This window comes from Trypanosoma brucei, chromosome 8, assembly GCF_000002445.2.
Source record: "Trypanosoma brucei brucei TREU927 chromosome 8, complete sequence".
Lineage (NCBI taxonomy): Eukaryota > Euglenozoa > Kinetoplastea > Trypanosomatida > Trypanosomatidae > Trypanosoma > Trypanosoma brucei.
In genome coordinates this window covers 2,371,027-2,391,050 of record NC_007281.1, presented here as the reverse complement: position 1 = coordinate 2,391,050, position 20,024 = coordinate 2,371,027, and the positions used below count along the sequence as shown (strand labels likewise).

The following is a 20,024-nucleotide window of genomic DNA, read 5'->3' as shown; positions in this document are numbered from 1 at the left end:
GTCTAATGATTAGGAATTAAAGTGCCCATCTCAAAAAGAGAGAAATATTGCCCGACGCACCAATAGCGAGATTAGAAACCATGTTGAATCAGTGGTACTCACGGGCGGTGGAAAGAAAGTATCTAACATCATACACTGCTAATAATAAAGTCTCCTCTTTTAATCCCGGCTGCATTGTCAGTCCCTTTAAATATGTAATTCCCAAAATAAAAATAAAAACACTTTCTTAATTAGCCTTTTAGACACTCCAACCCCAACGTCCGCCACCACACCGTGCACAGTAAAACCCTGGAAAAACAAGTAAGGGATACACCCATTCACATGAATAGGAAAGTATATGATGTAAATATGCGAGACAACACAAACATATACACGTGTCACTCTCGCAAATAGAAACTAAGCACAGTCGCATCGCCGCGAGGTCCACCGTTGGTTTGAGAGTGTTGGCTCAGCACTTCACGAGCGAGTAAATACCTGCTGCAGCACGTGCAGTAAAGGTGCCTTAGTGAAAAATGGAATAAAACAAATTAAGAGAGTAAACGTCATGTTGGTACGTGTTCTAACTAACGGACCTTCAACGCTCCTTCACTTAAATGAGCACTTTAGCAAATGCGTTTCATCACAGCGGCGTCGACACCAACCGTGTCCCTCGTGATTACTTCAATTGACACTGTATCACTCACTGCTTCCCTCTTGCGGCAAGGGCTGACGAGTATAAGTGGTGCAGCTACGCGGCTGTTAATCGTAGTAACGCTCACGGAGGAACCCATACAGTCGACAACTGTGGCAGAGTGACTCTGATGGTGAGAGGGTGAAGTCTTCTCAACAATTGGAATGAAGCTATCCGGTTGTGCCTCCCTGGTTCTCCAAATTGTTGTTCCATGCTCTCCGTCACGCTCACGAGAATCCATCACAGAGCTCCTTAAACTCCCAGCAGCCGACGACATTCGCGACGGTCCCATTCTCCTCCCACCGTCTCCCGCAAATAGAGGTAGTGGCCTCCAAACATTATTGCGTCCAACTAGGCCTGTGCTACAACCACCTTCTTCTGACACTCGGTTTCGCGGTACACTTTCTGCACGCCCAGACACCCTGAAGTTGGAACTGGCTGTTCCCTCCGCCGCATGTATTCCTTTATTCGGTTGACGCCTGCCCAAATCATCCCTTGCCTCAGTGGAGGAATCGCCACGGAGTCGGGATTTGGACTTCTTTGCTTGGTTACCTCCAAGAACACCACTGCTCGCACCAGATGATTTCTCAAAGGAACGGCTGGGAGGCTTGACAGCCGCCGCTCGCAGTAAACTTGGGGACGGCGATGGGCATTCAGCATATGATGGCAACGAGGTGGTAGTTGCGGATTGCGGCCTCGTGGCAACTGGCGTATGAGGGGCAGGACCTTTTAATGGCGAAACACTGAGACACGAAGTCTCCCATGTGGGGTAAGAACAACCTCCACGATCCTTTACAGTATCTTCCGATAGCCCACAGGTAGAAGACTTTGGCTCAGGATCTGTGCGACCGCAACAAAGATGCATGGCGTACTTGACAGCAGTCATAAACACCTGTCCGCATGTGGTACACTCAAACACATGACCCTTGCAGTGGACATGGCCTTCCTCACGTTGGGTAAGGTGTGGAAGCGTGTCGCAACAAACAGCACAGGGCCCGTCTTTGCGATGACCATTGCAGGAACCCCCACAGCGAACGGAAGATACGTTGCTCCCGTCATTCTTCTTTCTGCATTCCCCTCTGCATACAGCATGGGTTTGATGTGTATACGGTCCCTTGCAGCATTTCCCCTTGGAAAAAGATAGAACGTTTTTCTCTTTTTGTTCCTTGTCGTGATTGGTTTCGGAAGTGGTGGGGATGTTGCCTGGTTTCAGCCCCCGACAACATTTCGCACAGATGATAAGAGTGCCCTCAACCGCTCCTAGTCCCATGCACTGCGCCTCATGAGCTGCAAGATCATGAAGATCAACTTCCTCGCCACAATTCCTGCATTCTCCCACACAAAAAATCAATCGGTCAGTGAAGGCGCTACAACCGTAGCACTGACAGCTGGGGCACCTCCTCAGCTTTGCAGCCATAGAGTCATTATTATTGGATACGCAAGCAGTTACATGACCCTGAGAAGTCATGCGCCGTGCAGGCGCACCGCTCGTCATTGTTGTTCTGGTCCGCATCTCCTTGGTAAAACTGCTATAAAAATGAAACAGTAATAACCATTCATTATCAAATGCACAATACACACACATGTATCAGGTAATGTGACAAATGGGGAAAGAGAAGAAAAAGTCATAGTTTGAGCCGCTGGCCAGAACACATGCAATAGCAAATTGAAGCATACTGTGACAAGAACTGTGGGTAGGTAAAGACAAGGAAAAAACACACAATTACGTTAGGGGGTCCGCATTATGGTACAAAAACCGTAAAGGATGTTTCACCCAACACACAAAACCATGCAATGTCAAGACATGCAAACCTTCAAAGTTTTAGTTTTCATCAAAACGCAACACAAAATTAGTAATGGTACAATTCATTATCTGCGGTAAACTAATGGTGACAGAGGCAATAGAGGAGACACTACGAAAAAAGCTAAGGCAACAGTGTACTACACACAGACTGAAATAAAAACAAACATATTCCAAAATAGTTCGATAACCATTTACTAAACGTAAAATGCGAGTACGCAGCACATAGGTAAAATGCCTACGAGCAGTCGAAAGTTTTCACACCATCGCCTGGATCGTAGAGAAAACGTGAAAACACATCCCTTTCATTAGCAAAGCGTTCCTTTAGTTCACTGTAGCTATCCTCCTCAATATCATATACCATTACGGAACTATCAGTAACAGGGAACATATCGGGTCCGTCACGCACACTATGAAAGGAGCATTTAATTTTGTCGGCACAAAACGTCCCGTTATTCTCCAAAAGTTCCGTGGTGTAGTGGAGCTAACGTTGAGGTTTACCCTAATGAAGTGATTTGGGGTGCAAACCCACATGGGAGATGTTGCCACCGCACATGCTAGCTGATGTTGAGCAAAAGCAAGCGTCGCCCGCCCAGTTAGGACAGACTTAGAAATAGAACTTTAGAAACTCAGAAGAAGAGCTTTTCTTCACGACTCTCTCTCTCTTTCTGCTTCGCCCTTGATTCAAAAGTTTCGCATTGATATTGTTCTTTGGCTTCTAACCATTACATTCTAACGAAAACAACTGAAATCGCAGAGGAGGAGGAGGAGACGAGGTTAACCTCATAAACATCGCTGAGAAACATGTGCAGAAACCAACAAAACTCACGCCTGCAACCCACACACAAACATTTGCGTATCACAACAGCTGTGAATGCGCAAATGCACTAAAAAGAGTAACGATAGTGGTGGCACATGTGAATGCAACAGCTTCCAAGGAGGAAAGATTTGACCAGGTAATTAGCATCGCTCGCAAACTGTAGAGGGGGGGAATAATAACAATAATGAAGGTGAAAGTGAAAGCAGTGAGAAGGAGGGAAAGAGGGAGTGAGAAATTGCCTAAACAAACGCCGAGCACCCTAAGATGTTTCTAAACTCGGATACCCTAAGATGAAAGTGAGAGAAATGGTTCAAATAAGGACTGAAAAAAAAGAGAGAACGAAAAGAGATGATGTCCTCTAAGACCAACTGGTAGCTGGAAAAGTCACATTTATTATAGCAGCACTGAACATACCAAAAAAAAGTCTAACGTTTTGTGTTCCCCATCCGGAGGGAATTGGCACGTGGAAAGGAAAAATTCGCCTCTCGCGAGGTCTTCAAAGTTTGTTTGCATGTCTGGTGTTGAGGTAAGTCGGGTGCAAAAAAGAGCTAAAAGTAGATGAAAACGCAGGTGAGGAGGTTGTTTTTCCTTTTTCTAAAAAATAATAAACTTACTTCCCTCCTCATCCACACCACAAAAAAAAAAATCCTGCAGCATAAATGACAGAAACGCAAACCTTCAAAAGACCTGAACCGCCACAACAAACAATTGGACACACCTCTAAACGGATCCTTCTGCAAGATGCGACGCTCGGAGAGATATCGCTTCTCTCCCTCTTCCCATTCATTAAGTCCCCACATTTTATAATCCCCTCCCATTTCCTCAGAAGCCCAGCATGCTTTACTTAAACAGTCTCCGCCTTCGCTTACCTGCTTTGCGCTTCACACCTACACTCCACTTAAAAAGCGCGCCTAAAACCCCAAATCTTCGATTCCCATCAACCGAACGGTAAAAAGACAGAAACAAACAAACAAACACACACACACACACACACATATATATATATATATATATATATATGCGGCCAATTACATAATCAGAACCGCTTCGGTGTCCTCCTACGGGCACCCAAATTGGCGTTTACGGTCGGTGCACTGAACCCGATCGGCGGCTGGCTAAGCAATGGTAGCGCAGTGCCAGTGGAAGCAGCGGCTAAGCCTTGTACACCCTGACCAAATGGGTTAGAAGCATTCTCTCCATCCCGTTGCGACGAAGCGAATGGATTAGTTACTCCAGCGGACGCACCGAAGGGTGTGGGAGGACTCAAGACCCCAGCAGACATCAAAGCGCCAGTGCCAAATACAGACGACGCACCGGACGAAGCAACAGCTTTCGCGTTGGAAAACACGTCATTCTTCACCTCTGAGCCCCTCGCAAGTGGAGCTGCCGTCGCTGAAGAAGAGGAAGGGAATAAAAACCCCCCTAGAGAGCCTGTGGCACCTGTCACTGCCGTGGAACCAGCCCTAGAAAATGGTGATATTGTTGTATTGACGCCAGCAGTTGATGTCTCGGCAACCTTAGGCATGCCTCCGAAGCTAAAACCAACGGTGGAAGCAGGTGCAGTGGTGCCTATGCCACCAAAAGAAAACGCACTACCTGGTGCCGGAGCTGACGTGGCTGCTGAACTATCACCCGTCGCGTAACCACCAAATAATGTGGTTGGTTTCCCGGCAGTTGGTGCAGTCGCAGTTGTGCTGCCAGGTGAGAACGGATTCGTTGGAAGCGCACTTGTTGCCGGACTCGCAACTGGCGGGGCAGCACCGGGCGTAGTTGGCGGTTTGTCGCTGAGAGTATCGGCCGCGCCGGTAGCACTAAACGAAAATGTGCCTGCCAATGCTGGTGTTGCCCCTTTCCCATCAGCAGGCGAAAAGCTTACGGTAGCAGCAAACGGATTGGGAGGTTTGTTAGTGGAGGATGCAGGTGTGCTTGCACCACCGAATGTATATGAGGCAGATGACGCAGTTGCTGTTGCCGAGACTCCAGCATTCTTGGATGAGTCAAACGGAGAAGATGCATTCCCTCCGGGGGCCGTAGTTGTAACTGCGCTGCCAAATGAAGGTGTGCCATTTGATGCCGGAGCCGGCGCTGACCCACCAGCCGTGGTTGCAGATGCTGCAGAAACTCCAAAGGGATTGGACGGCTTGTCAACAGATCCTGCAGTTGCACTTACACCAGTGAATGAAGGTGCGCTAGCCGATGCTGGCTCCGGCTTCGATCCCGCAACGGAGTTGGAAGCAGCAGGTGAGGAAGTCAGTTGTCCACTGAGGTTGGCGTTAGGTTTTGCACCACCAAACGAAAATGGGGTCGTGGAAGAATGACTAGTTGCGCGTTCGTCATTCAACAACGCAGGTGGAGGAGCCCCAAGGGAGGTGACCTGCCCGCTAGCAGAAGCCGAAACTGAATTCACTGCGACTTGTGAGACACGCGGCTGGTGCTTCATATCTTCTAACAGCCTTTCCAGCACTGCTATTGAAGTAGTGTTCCGGCCAATTTCCTTGCGCAAAGAAGGAAGCTCACCCTGAACGCATTCCACCAGACTCTCCATTCCGTTTAGAGAAGCGAGTGAGCGCTCTACGGATGTACTCCGTCCTTCCAAAAGCTGGACATGTTTAGACAGCTGCGCCACTTCCAGCCGCAGCTCTTTTACCGACTGGTCTGCACGCATCTTGAGTCGGTCATTTTCCTCCCAGCTCCGTCTCAACTCTTCCCGTGTCTCTTCCACAACCTTGTTCAGTTGCTCGTGTCGCTCCTGCAAACGCCTCAAGTCCTTCCGAAAACTAGCCAAATCTTCCTTTTCCCCGCTATCTTCACCTCCCGCAATCATAATAAGCTCCTTCCGGGGCAACTTCGCATACCGGTACCCGTCCGACGAATCACTGTGTGTCGTAGATTCCACAAAATTACCTGCACGCGACATGAAGTTTTGGTGGGATTCACAAGAAGAATGTGCCACCACGTCACCGCGGCGGGAAACGGAAGCCGCCACTGCCTCCATAAAACCCATTGTGTTTTCCCCCGCGGAACCGTTATGGTACCGACCGTGCCATGAGGCTTCTCGTCCCCTTTTAAAACGCAATGAAGACACCGCCGACGGACGTATAGATGTCTTCGGTGATGTTATTTGCAACGAGAGTTGCGTCGGTGCGTCACTCAATGTTACTTCCTCAGCGGATGCATTTGGGGTGAAAACACGTGAGCCCGCCACAGAATACTCAGGTGATATAAAATAGTTCGACACGATGCTTTTTCGATGCATGCGTCCCAGAGCCGAACAATAAAACAAAACAAACAGTAATGCCAGGAATCAGTATACCCTTTGGCACCCTACTAGCGCCAAAGTTATTAGTACAGGCTAATGAAAGGAGAAAGAAAAAGCAAGTTAAATGCAGCAGAGAATACTGAGGGGTTGAAAGGAAACAACAAGAAAAAACAGACAAGCAATAAGGTGCCTAAGCATTTAATAACAACAGCATTAGAGGCCCTAACAATAGCATGCATTTGCACTTTCCTTAACTTGCTGGAGTATCGTCACACCAATCCCTGATAGATGTCTCTGACGCCGCAGTGGTTACCGCTGGATGCGGTGCATCGAAATACTCCTCTTCATACCATTAGTGAACTCCCGTCTTCACTGTAAACAAAGGTGCAGCGCCGGAAGCAACTTTAACATAAGCGGTTTTGTTACCTTTAAGCCAGAAACCACATGAGATCCCACGGGTCACGTCCTTTGACGCTGCCGTCACCAACCACACCATTCAAAAAAGGAGGAAAAAAAACATCGTTTACGTACTCCCTGGTGACCAAGATGTCACATCTGGTATCACGCGTATCCACCACCATGTTTTTCACCCCAATTCTTCACTTTTACGTTTTTCTGCTTTTGGTAAAAATAGTTGTGCTGCAGGCGGCCAAGGGTTAGGGTTGTAACCTGTAAGAGAGTGTAACACAAATATAGATAGATAGATACATGTAAGCACGTTGCCACACCACATGCAGAATCATAAAACGGAATATTAATTTTGAAGGGAGAGGGGAATATGACTTTTGAGAGTTGTGCGGTCCAAACTGAATCAGATGTTCAAAGAGGCTGAGCACAGCAACAAAGGTTAAACATCATCACCACCGCCGTAATGAAGCGGAACAACCGCCAGGTGGCATCATCACCATCTCAGTGGTGTTGTCTTCTCTGCGCAGTCAACATATGCGGCCCACTCAAACATAATTCACATCAAGACAAACGACTACACAACGGCACACTTTGATAAATCTTTAGACGAGAACATATAGTACACGGCGACCGAAAAAAAAAAAAATAAACTGTCATCTGGGAAAAGTTTCAGGCCGCCGCCGACGCTCCGTTCCAACCCGGGACCGAAATGATGCAACCACCAGGAAATACCGCGGCGGAGAGTCTCCCGCCGTACACGCAGCGGCTATCCAATCCTATTGCTAACGGTTTGTATTGTTCCTGCAAACCTCTCCGTGCATCGTGGCCAAACACCACCGTTTCAGGACCGCGCCACATCGAGGCCCACGGCTTGCCGCCATCATTTGTTTCTTCCGTGGCCGTAAGCGTCACTCCACCCGTGGCCTCTTGTTCTTTCTCAATAAGATTACGCATAGTGGTGACTTCATCCTCGTATTGGCGATCCACTGGACGTTGCGGGTGAAGTCCAGCATGCGCCACCATCACATTATGGGCGGGGATGCGGATGATGTGCGGAAGCTGCGACAAATATGTCTCCACATCAGTAGGTATGGATTGCGCCAGCGGAGCCAAGGAAGATTTTGCGTCCCTCCCCTTTAGACACTCCTTCTTGCCTAATTTTTTGACAAGTTTGAGCAGTTTCGCATCATGATTGCCGAGTACGCTGTAAGCCCCAAGGCGTTTGAGAAGGCGGACCACACCAAAGGAATCTGGTCCTTTGTTCACCAAGTCACCCACCGCAACTAATGTGTCACTCCCCTGCTTGAAGGAGACCGCACGAAGCAAATCCTCTAATTGCGCCCGACATCCATGAATGTCTCCTACAATTATGACGCGCCCCGTTACGTTAGGAAGTGTCACCACATTGGCGTACCCCTGCACTTTCATCGTAATGATCCCACTGCTATTTTTTTTATATCTTTTTCACGAGTGGTTCACACACACCTATAGCGTGAGGAAATTTGTAGATTCTTAAAAGGAGTGAAGGTTGTAACGGAAATTAATATCCGCGCAAGAAACATCCACTGCAGCATGAAGCGGATGCAAAATCATTGACCAACAATAAATACATGACCCTGCTACTACACCTCCAACAGGGCACACAACTATTAGAGTCCACATAAATCTAAAAATTGGAAGGATGGAAAATATGTCTCACAAAAGCAGAGGAGCGAATACCACCGCTGATTAAGCACACCAGCGACGAGGAAGAAGAAAAAAACTGCAAGAAAGTCTCTCCTACAGAAAAACACGATACGTCACTCCTCCCTCCTCCTCCTCCCCCCCTCTAAAGAAGAAGCAACGGTAATACTTCCCTTGGGTTGGGGTGTTTGTTTGTTTGTTTTAACCTTGACATAACAAACATGTCCCAACGTCTTCACGTTGTTTGAACAATCCCCTCATGATGGACCAACACCACCATTTAGTTGTGTCACGTCCATCCCGTAGCGGCTACACCACAAAACGAAATTCCCCTGAAGGTCTCGCATCACACAAGTATCCGATACAACAATGGTGACTCAACAAAAGAAGTCATTAATTATTTTAATAATTACTTTTTTTTTTTTTTACAAGCCTAACGGGGATGAAAGGCATTGCAATTCAACACGGAACGCTATACCAATTACTGCTGAAGCCGAGACATGGGGACTCAGCAGAGGGGGGAACGGGGAAAAAAAAAACTCCTGTCGCACTGCTTCCTACGGCACCTCACCACATTTATTATCATTATCACCGTTGCTACCGTCATTGCTATTACTATTATTTCTTAATATTGTTGTTCCTATTGTTGGCTACATTAATGTTTTATTCATTCAGTGTGCTAAACAAAACTAAACATAAGGAATATGATCAAAGGGAGAAATAGCACACGCATCGACGCAAACACAAACACAAACACAAACACAGAGATACACATAGGTACAGATATTTATGCATCTGCACATTAGTTTACTCAACACTCACAAACACTTTAAGACATTAGTGCCAACAACAAAAAGTCGCAGAAGCCTGCGAAAGCTTCAATACACTGCACAACCCTTTCCACCACAGTACATATATAAGTATATATATATATATATATTTCCCACCTTCCCTCCTCCTTTCCGTCTCCTCTCGCATATTTGCTGCAAGTGAACGCAACTTAGTTAGTCATCATTCTCCCCTCCCTTTCTTTGCATTATATTCATCATGTCGCTGGTTTGAAGTAGTGGTGGGGGAAACGTGGCTTCCAGTAATTGAAACGAGTGTTTAGATGGAAAAATAAAATAAAAAAGACGAAAGAAAGCAAAGAAATGGGAAAGGGAACAAAACCTACAAAATCCACACACACACACACACAGAGAGAGAGAGAGAAAGAGAGAAAGAAAGAGAGAGAGAAAGAAAGAGAAACAGAGAAACAAAGAAAGGCAGACAGAGAAAAAGAAAGAAAGAGAGAGAGAACCCTTTATCAAGAAACTAGTTAAGGGGTTTCTCCGTCTTGCTTCACCAGACGAGTACGCAACATGGGAGAAGTTCACCTAATCATCTAATCTCATCACTTTAGGAAAAGTGCAGCAATTTTACACAAATGATTTACGTTCCAAGAAACGCTTTAAGAAGAGCAGTTGGAAGACACTCACCAATAACAATGAAGCAACCTGAAACAAACTCCACAGCATCAGCCACCACTCCGCTGCACCAATAATCTCCAGGTGCGTGTGCTGAATTGCCTGAAGATCCTTTTGTTTAACCTCCACATCTCTCATTCGCTTCGCAACGGACTCCACGAGACTCTCCACGGGATCTAAAGCTTCCGGCCCAGCCACGGATTGATAATCCACATGAAAACGGAAGTGAAACGAAATGCGTTTTGGTGTCCCACCCGATTCCGTGTTTTCAAAGCAGGCATGTGCAACTGTGGCTCCAACTGTTGCGGGTACATCATAATTTCCTGTTGAAGCGCTGTCCCAACGTGTCAGTTCTGTTCCATTTTGGTCATGTAACGTTGCCCGTATCTCCCGGCCATCGGCGTCCATAACATTAAACTGAAATGTAACCCGCGTGTGTGGCGGCGCAACTTCACGCACACAAAACACCTCCCGTGGCGCAACTGCAGTTGTCACGGCATTAGCGGTGTTGTAAGCAAAAAGCAGTGCCGTAACTACCAGGAGTGGTGGCAATATGTGCATCTTATTCATACGTTTGGGTATATGAAATACTTTTCTATCTATATTTACTTGGGTTTATTTGGTTATTTTCTTCTTTGTTTTTCCTCCCCCCCTCCTCCCACCCCTTTTCCTTTAATTGCTTAATGTCCGCCCGTATACGTCTTATATTTTTTTTCCTTCTTTTTTTTCTTCTTTCTTTTCTTCAGGATCCTTCCTTTTGAATTTTTCTTTCTTTCACTCCCCCTCCCCTCCCCAAAAAAAGAAAAAAAAAAGAAAAGTGAAGTCCCTTCTCAACTACCTCTCTGTTTCTCTTTCCACACAGTCGCTATTTAATTTACTCGTTTGTTATTATTCGCTTTTGATGTTACTTTGCTTTTGTTTTATTTTTTGTTGAACAAAAATGCAATTATGTCAGGTGTCAGATTATTTTTTTTCTTTTTTTTACCCTTTTCCTCCTCCCGCTATATCTATTCCAAGCAGACAAAGAAAGAAAGAAAGAAAAAGGAAAACAGAGACAAGAGACAAGAGAATAATAAAAGCAGCAGAGATCACGACAATAATAATAATAATAGTAACATATAAAAAAAACATAAAGTGATGAAACGCCACATCAACAATGAAATTCATTTACATATATGTACATTTATTTATTTAATTAATGGGGAAAAAATAATGGAAAACAAAAAGAATGTAACCTAAACAACTTGCAATCAACAGAAATGTGTTTTTTTTTAAAAAAATGACAATAATATTTCCATCACGTTTAAAAAAAAAAATAAGGCGGTCTTTTTTTTTTTTAATCATAGCCATAAAGATTAACGTGCGGCATATACTTTGCATCATCAACCTTAATAAAAACAAGAAAAATGATACGAAGAGGAGGTTGAATGCATAAATTATCCCTCTTTTTCTACGTTGTTTATATTATTATCATTATTTAGTTATTTTTTTTTCTTCCTTTTATTCTTCCCTTTTTCTTTTTTTTTCGATGGCGCATTTGACCTGCAACAATTATGATTTTCATTGCGAGTACTTAACTCCAATTGATTTTATGAAATCGGAGGGGTTCAATTAGTTTCTTTTCCACGCCTAATAAATGATATCGCACGCAGTTTTCTTCCATTACACCCAAAAGAAAATGCCTCAAAGCAAACAAAAAAAAAATGTTGACAACAAAACCTCTTTCTTTCTTTTTTGTTTGCTTTGAGGCATTTTCTTTTGTTGTTTTTTTTTTTTGGTTACATTTATGAAAGCAGTACACTTTCAGTTACAGATCAGTAAAAGAGGAATGAAAAATGTTAACAAAGAAAAAAAAAGGGGGAAGAGGGACGTAACAACAACAGTCACGCGTTACATGTGATGAAGCTTGGTATCTATTCTTTTATATGAGATTCCCGCTTAGATATTTTATTTACTACAAAAAAAAAAAAAAAAAAGAGCACAACCGTCCCATTCATTTCCAAACCTCATATCCTTTTGGTTTGACGGAATTTTTGCTTTAGCGGAAACGAAAACTAACGTCCAGGGTTTTACCATATCTTTTTTTCTTTTTCTTCTCCACCCCCCCCCTCATCATATCATGTCTTTCCCACGTAACAAACCGCCTGCGTTCCATTGAGTTTTTCTTACGATAAATGAATGACGTATCGGTTAGACATAACATACGCGTAATGTTTGAACCCCACACACAATTACACGCGCACAATTCACACGTCTCCAAATGATATCCGGCCGCACCATTTCAATATCATGAAAATAAACAAAAATAATAATAAAACATGGGAACCTTCATTTAACCTTTCGGTCAGCACAAAATCACCAAACTGTGGGTCGGAAAATAAAGCTGACTAGTACTGTAGAGAAGTGCTGTTCCTATGTAATTTATTCATATAATAATAATATTTATTATTATTAATAATAATAATGACTACAAAAGACAGAAAGGGGTGAAGTAGTGAATACATCTGGAGAATAATGAAAGGGGAAAACAAAGCATCGCTACATGAAGGCACACAAACATTTTCAGCACTACAACTTCCTCCAAATACACACCTTGGGAGGCAAAAAAGTAAAAAAAAAAAGTAAAAATCACATGGCGTCCAAATATTTACAACGCAAAAAGAATGGAAACGTATCAAGGCAACAAGATAAGGAAATAAGAATAACGAAAAAAAAAAAGAAAAAGAAACGCACACCCACCGCAACTAAAAGAGTTAGAGTGACCACTGCTTAAAGGAGGTACACAATAACTAAACATATCATATATGAAGCGCCCCCCTCCTCCATACCTTCTTCTCTCTTCCCTTCATTCCTCTTTTCTTTTCTGATCCCTTTTTTTTTCTTTTAATTTTTCCCCTCTTGCCAGTTGTTTTCGTTGGTTTCTTTTTTTTTATTATTTTCCTTTTCCTCTCCTCCTTTATTGTTCAATTCGGTGCGCATGAGATCTGTGTCATGCCGCACATATCGATAACTACAAATATTAAATACAACACCACCACTGCGAGGAAGCGGAACGGGGTACGGGTATTTTCACCTACAATAGAAATGCAAAACCTGGAAGAAACACACACACAGACAGACAAAAAAAAAAAAGAAACGCACAGACACACAAAGACAGCATGGCAACCCGCATTGAACACAAAAGTAAACAAAACCAAAACCAAAAAGAGAAGAGAAGAGAAGAAAAGAAAATGCACGGCGGGAGACACATCGCACGTGAAGGGAGAAGAACAAATAGCCTCAGAAAGAATCAAAACAAAAAACAAACAAACAAGATTCTATTTACAGTGTGCATTAATAAACTTTAAAATGTCACCAAGTACTTCCCTCCAGCGCACTTCCGTCAACACTTCATGACCTAAACCAGGGTATTCAATCAACTGTTTGTCCGTAGTTGGCACGGATTCAAGGAACTTCCGTGAACCACTAATTGGACATAAAGCATCCTTCGCGCCATGTAAAATCAGTACCGGGTATGTTGCCCTTTCTACCTGCGTCCATACAGATTCCATAGCGTCAAGCATTGTTTTACCCCACCGTGCCGTTAACTTAGCATCAAAGTTAAGGGGATCTTGTTCTAACAACTCTACCACTTGACGATTTGTACTCACTGATTTGGGATCTATGCTTCCTACACCAAATTTAGGCACACAACTTGACATTAAACCCACACAACACTGCTTGAAACATGAAGCAAGCTTCGGATGGGGTTTTAATGCCGGTCCACTGAAAATAAACCCCGTAAACCCGGTAGGATCACGAAGGGAGACATGAGTAGCTATGAGTCCACCCATGGAATGGCCCAACAGGAACCGGGGTAGTGCTTCATATTCCGGATAGAGGGAAAATACATGCCTCTTGAAGAGAAAAAAGTCAACAATAAAATCATCAAAGTCCGAAACGTACAATCTTGCGCCCTCACTTGCACCAGCGCCTTGGTTGTCCATACAAAACACATGGAACCCTTCACGGGAAAAATAACGGCCCACACCACCGTAACGGGCGGTATGCTCACCAAGTCCACTCACAATAAAAAGTACGCCGCGTACATTCGGTACATCCCGCGGTGGTGGCCAGTCACGAAAATGAAGCCAAAGTCCTTGTCTATTTTGTATATACCATGGGAAGAGTTCCCCATCAGGCGGTACACGATCCGGTGTGGCATATTTTAAATCGTGACTGTCACGGACAGCGCAGCAGCAGCAGCAGCAAAAACATCCCATCGCAGTGTTTGGACTACTGAATAGTGGAGTAACTAGTGATAATACTAGAAAGCGAGAGTAGTAATATTTAAAAAAAAAAGGAAAAACAAACAGTGCCCGGGCTTTGCTACTGACTTCGGCCACTAATTCTCTTTTTTTTTCTTTTTTTTCTACTCCCTCCTCCCGCTCTATTCACCGTGACAGGCGATAAATGTGCTTAAAGGTATCCCACTTCGTTGGAGTGTGTTTACCCCCAACACGGCACCCGAACGGAAACGTGGGTGAAAAGTTAAAAGAAGAGAAAAGAGAGAAGTGTTAGGGGAACAGTTAAGAAAAAAATAAATTAATAAATATGAAACAAAACGTGAAAATAGCATCATGAATGCAACGGCCAAAAACAAAAAAAATAATACAAAGTGTTAAACCTACAAACATGAAGTTACGCATACATGCAATGTCCCTTTATACCTATACGCTATACGCACACGGTGGCGACTCTCCGCAGTGCACCTCAGTTGAGGGTGTAAAAGCAAAGATATGCACGATTATATTTCTTTTTATGAGAGCCAAAAGTGCACGTATGTAACGTATATAGCCGCTTGTCATATATGGTCCTTCGTAAAAACACAACGCCAGCTAAGGCACACACACACACACAGACATATGCACAAACCCATCCGCATTTTTGCCATCAAGTTGGGTTGGCAGCAGTGCTATTAACAGAAGATGACCTCAACACTACTTCCAGATGTTTAGCCAATTGCTCCACCCGCGCCCGTAGCGCCTGGCGATCCAACTCCCGTTGCTTCAGGGATATAAGTCGCTGCACTTGTTTTTTCTCTGCCTGTTCATCATCGGCGTTCAGTAAACCACCGCCACGTTGCCTCTGCAGTTTGTACAAGTCGAGCTTGGAGCGCACAATCCGCATCTCCTCCCGCTCACTAGGTGCAGTGGCTAACATGACACGATATTCCGTTAATAACCTTCGGCCCTCTGCAACATCAGGGCGTGAAGTCGTACAGTTTGAATCCTCCGAAGTAGCCGGCAAGGGATCAAATGAAAGTAAATGAGAGGATGGTGGTGAGGCCTTCGTGAGATCTGCGGGAGCTAACGTAGAGGAAGTGGATAACATTGATTGAATCTCAACGGAAGGTGCCGAATCCAACCGATGAGCGGGAGGTTGAGCGACCACAGCAGCGCGTGGGGCCACTGAACCGAACCCAAGAGGAATAGCTGGAGGCTGATTCATTAACTTACGCCGGAATGCATCAACAGGGTTTCTAGGGGAATTACTTCCATCTTCCACGAACTCCACCGATGCATTGCATCCGTCACGCTTGTTTGGAGTTATCGTTATATACCTTTCCGATACCTTTCTTGAGTTTGCAGTTTTCTCTTCCACACCAGACGAGGGACTATGGCGCCCACCCACAGGATCGGCTGCCTTCACATTAGGAGGTTCACAGAAGTTGAGGAGGACACCATGCAGTAGTCGATTAACTGCCAAGTCCCTCAAGAGCTCCATGCGACGATCCCGTACCTCTGCTTCCAACCTGCGAAACTCCTCCCTCGAATGCAAACGTGCCCTCCAACACACAAAACACTCACGGCGCTGGTGTTCCTGCAACGTCCTTGCGCAAAACGCATCTGCAACATGCAAGAGATTTTTATGTTCCTGCTGGTGCTGCGCACGCCCACGCCAAGTAAGCAAGGTCAACAATTTCACACGCCGATAAACAGTCTGCTGACACTGCCTAAACAGAGTTTCCAGGGACACGAATAGGGTCCACTTACGGAAATAACGCCTGCATAACATCGACAGAATGCGGCGCCTGTGAATATTGTTGGCGGTGTACAGCAACCATGTGTGGTACCTACCCGCTATGCTGCTCATATCAACATGGCGTTTGACGGTTTGGACGGCGGACTCGTACCTCAGCAGCCGCCTTCCGCGCCGTGATGCGGTCTCACCCATCCACTGGATGAAATAAAAGTGGAGGGCTATCAGCTTAAACGAGTACCATTCACCCAACGTATTGCCTCGTGATGTGGAGGAGGAAGAATGCAACCGTACGGGTTGACGCGCCAGCGCCGGTTGAAAAGATGCCATTACATCATGCATCCATGAACACGGTGTATAAAGTGTTATGACGGCCGACAACAACCGGCGTGTTTCCCCACGAAGCAACAGCCGACGCCACTGCATCCACCCACGCAACAAATGCTGATGCCTCATCTGCTGCACAACCCTCCCGTACGCCACACGGCGTGTACTAAATCTGCGCCACAATAACCAAAACCTCAACCGTGTACCTTTTCTAATTTCGTCAAGCAACTTCGACACCGCCTTACGCACCGCCCGCTGCGCAAACAGCCATGTTGCCCACGCCCTCCAAGCACGCCGTTGCGCCGCCATTAAACAATGCGTCTGTGCCTTTTCTCCCTTTGCTACCAGCTGCAATCGCGTATTGTACCGCCATTGCCACGCACGAAAGAAGAGAAACAAGCGCCTCCGTCCGTACCACTCACTCGCAAGGTGTTCACGCCACTGCTCCTTTCGGTAAAAATCTTCCAGGTGTTTCACCCAAAGACGGAGGGCGCGCCTAAGCAACGAGGAGCGGTACGTGACATGAGCGACAATCATTAATGAAGCGGGGGTTCCGTCGGCAGCTTCACTGTCGACTGCGAGTAAATTTAACAGCGGAGTCCACCTCCTGCGCATATCGGCATCATCATTAGAGATGGTTGGTTTTAAAGGGAGCAAACTATTGGAGCTTCCATCAGGGGTGCAGTTATTGGCACTCATCATCCGCTTACAGCGAGCATGAAAGTATTTAGATGGATGTATAGATAAGTATTGGAGTGCTCTTTTCCCTCCGCCTATGGAGCAATGATTCGAATTTACAACAACGGTAAACGGTCAAGCCAATGAAAATGTCAAACGCTAATACGCACGTTTTGTTGATGCACGTTCGGCAAAAAAAAAAATGTTTTTGGCTCAGAGTTATTTATTCTTTTCTTTCTTTCCCTTTTTGACCTCACCTTTGCAGTCTGTTTCTTTTCTATGGGTTTTTTTCCTTTCACACTGTGCTCTATAGAAATACTATACATAAGATAAAAACGATGGGGAAAAAAAAAAGAGAGAAAGCATGCACAAGAAAAGCAAAAAAGATGGCATTTCCCTTTATGTTTCCATTTCTTACAATTTGATAGAAGTAGCATTTTCCACGCCTGAAAGCATTGAAAGGTGACTTCCACCTTTATTATTTCACGGTTTTGTATTAGGAAGGAGGTTTTGAGGTGCAGAGCCTTCCACTTCCAACACACTTGTACACATACGACGTTTCTTAACCAACATTAAAATGAAGCAATAATCGGAGGAAAGGGGAAAGATACACAGTGAGTGTATGTGAATATATATACATGTAGAGAGAAGGGGAAAATAGAGGGAAATAGATAGCGGATAATAATAACAAAAGCAGAGGAAAAAAAAAGATGGGAAAAGTAATCCAAGCTACACCTTCACAAAGTTCACTTTGTCCCGCATAACTTTCCCTTCCCGGTGAAGAACACCTTTAGAGGGATACAAAATGGTGGTGGCAATCGCACCACAGGCGCTCTAGCCAACTATTGATACTGCATATATGTATATATATACAGATATACAGATCGATTGATAGATTGATAGATTGATAGATTGACAAATTGATAAGATGCACAGAAAGATCTAAAACGTCACTCCACACGTGTAAACAAGCACAAATATATATATATATTGTATGCCATCTAAACTCACATATTCACGTAGGAAACAGAAGGCCTCTGCGCGCTGGACGAATCCGTTTTCCGCTCGTCACGCTCTGCGGAACCACCATCGGGTGGTTGCTCCCCTTCCGCCTGACCTCCATGTCCTTTTCTAGCTTCCTCACGGCGCCCATTAAAGTGCGCTCTTATCCATTCCTCTGCTTTATTACTCAGCATCGAGAGGGGCGTGTAAAACTTTTCGGGGATGGCAAATACCATTGGTTGCTCACCTGCAACCGGTCCCATTTGTCCCGAAGATGCGTGAGCGGCCTCAGTGCCCTCAGCAGCAGCGTCGCTGGGAATACCATTCTCACCCTGCATTAAAGGTTCTGCTATCAATTTCCTTCCCAATTTGAGGAATTTCATAAGTTCACTTGTGGAAGCCGGTGAGAGGACATTTACCACATTAGGAGGCACCACAACGTCAAAGGGACGATCTGTAGCACTCAAAAAATGACTGTAAGCATTGTAGAATATATCTCTGAACGTCTCCAACACCATCTCCTCAACGTTTTTCATGTCCTCCAGGTGATCTTTCAACTCCGTGGGAAGATTCTCCTCCTCGTTCACTTTCTTTGCATAAAAGGAGTCCAACTCCCCGCCATCCGCAAATAATGAATCTCGAGTATCAACACCACGAAAACTTCGCTTCCCAGAACTTACGTTGGAATGACTGTCACCCCCTCGTATGTACGTTTCATAGAAGGGTCCATCTCTCGTGATCACGTAATATGCCTTGTCAACTCTGCGCAACATCTCCCGCTCGCTAAGTGCTCCCTCACGTGCAGGCTCGCCGAACCTTGGCGCAAGATTCATGGGCATGTTACTCGGTACAATCCGTTCCGCTACACGCAACGAGCCACACCACAAGAGCCACAGCCGATCTTTCCCATCACCTTTAAAGTACAAAACCATGCGTGTAATATATTTGTGCTCTGTGTGAAAGAAGTGCTTGATTATCTCAGCACAGATATTCTTTACCTCAAATGCTACGTGGGCGGAGACACCGCTCTCCTCGCTAAGGTACTCCGGCCCCTCATACGTCACTGTGATGGCAAAAGGATCAATCTCAGCACGCTTTCTGTCCTTGATGGGATACTTGTTCTTACGTCGCTGAATTATGGCTATACGCGGGCTCCATACAACTTTGATCACATTGTTGTGGTAACCCTTAGGGAAGACAAATCGCTGAAGTATGCCATTATTTTTGCTTTTTCGTGCAACAAAAGCACCAATATCCTCCTTGTTCAATACCTGCACCCGTGTTGTTGTTTCCGTTACGCCATTGCCTAAATTCTCCTCGTGAATGGACAAGTACGTGGCCACTATGGGAAAATTCTCTGCAACATCGCGGCTGAAGCCAAACTCAATTGTGGCTGCATCCAAGTCCTTTCCCTGCCGCCGCATAACTTCCCTCGCCTTCACATCAGTTGTGTACCATCCACGAGGAAAGTTATGTTCGTATACCACCGTGTCAGGAACAAAGACATTTCGGCATGGTTTCATCGTTTTGGGATCTCGCTTACACAAAAGGTCATAGAAGGAGGTGATGATGTCGTCACCCTCCATGGGATGGTTCTTCATCCATGATTTCTCCTTCTTGCGGTTGCTTTTCATTTGAAAGAATGTCTTTTACGGAATTTGAATGGGACCTTAGCGACCTGACCAATTCGAAAATGATAAAAAAGTAAAAAAAAGGAAAGTTCATTGATGTTAACGTCAAATGGAGAAATCCTCAAGCCCAAAAATATGGTAGTATGTACGGGTGGTTGCAATTGTGAAGCGTTCGTTTCGTACAGTCTAGCGGAGTGAAAGACCAACAATAAACACCCTCGCACAAAAATAAGGAGGAACACTGAGGGAAGCCAAAAA

At 45.0% G+C, this 20,024-nt stretch overlaps 7 protein-coding genes and 1 pseudogene across 7 annotated transcripts, besides 14 other annotated features; all 8 read right to left on the bottom strand.

Moving 5' to 3' along the window:
- Positions 1 to 2,256: part of a sequence feature (Number of repeats uncertain.) that runs on past the window's edge.
- Positions 1 to 20,024: part of a sequence feature (sequence corresponds to BAC RPCI93-6H23) that runs on past both edges of the window.
- Positions 603 to 2,255, bottom strand: Tb927.8.8070 (hypothetical protein, conserved; the record flags this gene model as incomplete). Its single annotated transcript, XM_842538.1, has 1 exon — positions 603 to 2,255. The coding sequence occupies one exon, from the start codon at positions 2,253 to 2,255 to the stop codon at positions 603 to 605; it is 1,653 nt and encodes a 550-aa protein (XP_847631.1).
- On the bottom strand, positions 2,710 to 2,934 carry Tb927.8.8060 (annotated as a pseudogene).
- Positions 4,254 to 4,286: a microsatellite.
- Positions 4,286 to 4,311: a microsatellite.
- On the bottom strand, positions 4,328 to 6,547 carry Tb927.8.8050 (hypothetical protein, conserved; the record flags this gene model as incomplete). Its single annotated transcript, XM_842537.1, has 1 exon — positions 4,328 to 6,547. The coding sequence occupies one exon, from the start codon at positions 6,545 to 6,547 to the stop codon at positions 4,328 to 4,330; it is 2,220 nt and encodes a 739-aa protein (XP_847630.1).
- Tb927.8.8040 (diadenosine tetraphosphatase, putative) lies at positions 7,628 to 8,386 on the bottom strand (the record flags this gene model as incomplete). Its single annotated transcript, XM_842536.1, has 1 exon — positions 7,628 to 8,386. One exon carries the CDS (start codon positions 8,384 to 8,386, stop codon positions 7,628 to 7,630), a length of 759 nt encoding a protein of 252 aa, XP_847629.1.
- Positions 9,034 to 9,069: a sequence feature (AT_rich).
- Positions 9,551 to 9,581: a microsatellite.
- Positions 9,839 to 9,939: a sequence feature (CT-rich).
- Positions 10,060 to 10,677, bottom strand: Tb927.8.8030 (hypothetical protein, conserved; the record flags this gene model as incomplete). Its single annotated transcript, XM_842535.1, has 1 exon — positions 10,060 to 10,677. The coding sequence occupies one exon, from the start codon at positions 10,675 to 10,677 to the stop codon at positions 10,060 to 10,062; it is 618 nt and encodes a 205-aa protein (XP_847628.1).
- Positions 10,816 to 10,883: a sequence feature (GA-rich).
- Positions 11,130 to 11,186: a sequence feature (CT-rich).
- Positions 11,551 to 11,633: a sequence feature (A-rich).
- Positions 12,525 to 12,572: a sequence feature (AT_rich).
- Positions 12,937 to 13,060: a sequence feature (A-rich).
- Positions 13,312 to 13,338: a microsatellite.
- Positions 13,425 to 14,369, bottom strand: Tb927.8.8020 (monoglyceride lipase, putative; the record flags this gene model as incomplete). Its single annotated transcript, XM_842534.1, has 1 exon — positions 13,425 to 14,369. The coding sequence occupies one exon, from the start codon at positions 14,367 to 14,369 to the stop codon at positions 13,425 to 13,427; it is 945 nt and encodes a 314-aa protein (XP_847627.1).
- Positions 14,681 to 14,702: a sequence feature (AT_rich).
- On the bottom strand, positions 15,040 to 17,157 carry Tb927.8.8010 (hypothetical protein, conserved; the record flags this gene model as incomplete). Its single annotated transcript, XM_842533.1, has 1 exon — positions 15,040 to 17,157. The coding sequence occupies one exon, from the start codon at positions 17,155 to 17,157 to the stop codon at positions 15,040 to 15,042; it is 2,118 nt and encodes a 705-aa protein (XP_847626.1).
- Tb927.8.8000 (hypothetical protein, conserved) lies at positions 18,141 to 19,769 on the bottom strand (the record flags this gene model as incomplete). The annotated part of the gene is made up of 1 exon (XM_842532.1): positions 18,141 to 19,769. One exon carries the CDS (start codon positions 19,767 to 19,769, stop codon positions 18,141 to 18,143), a length of 1,629 nt encoding a protein of 542 aa, XP_847625.1.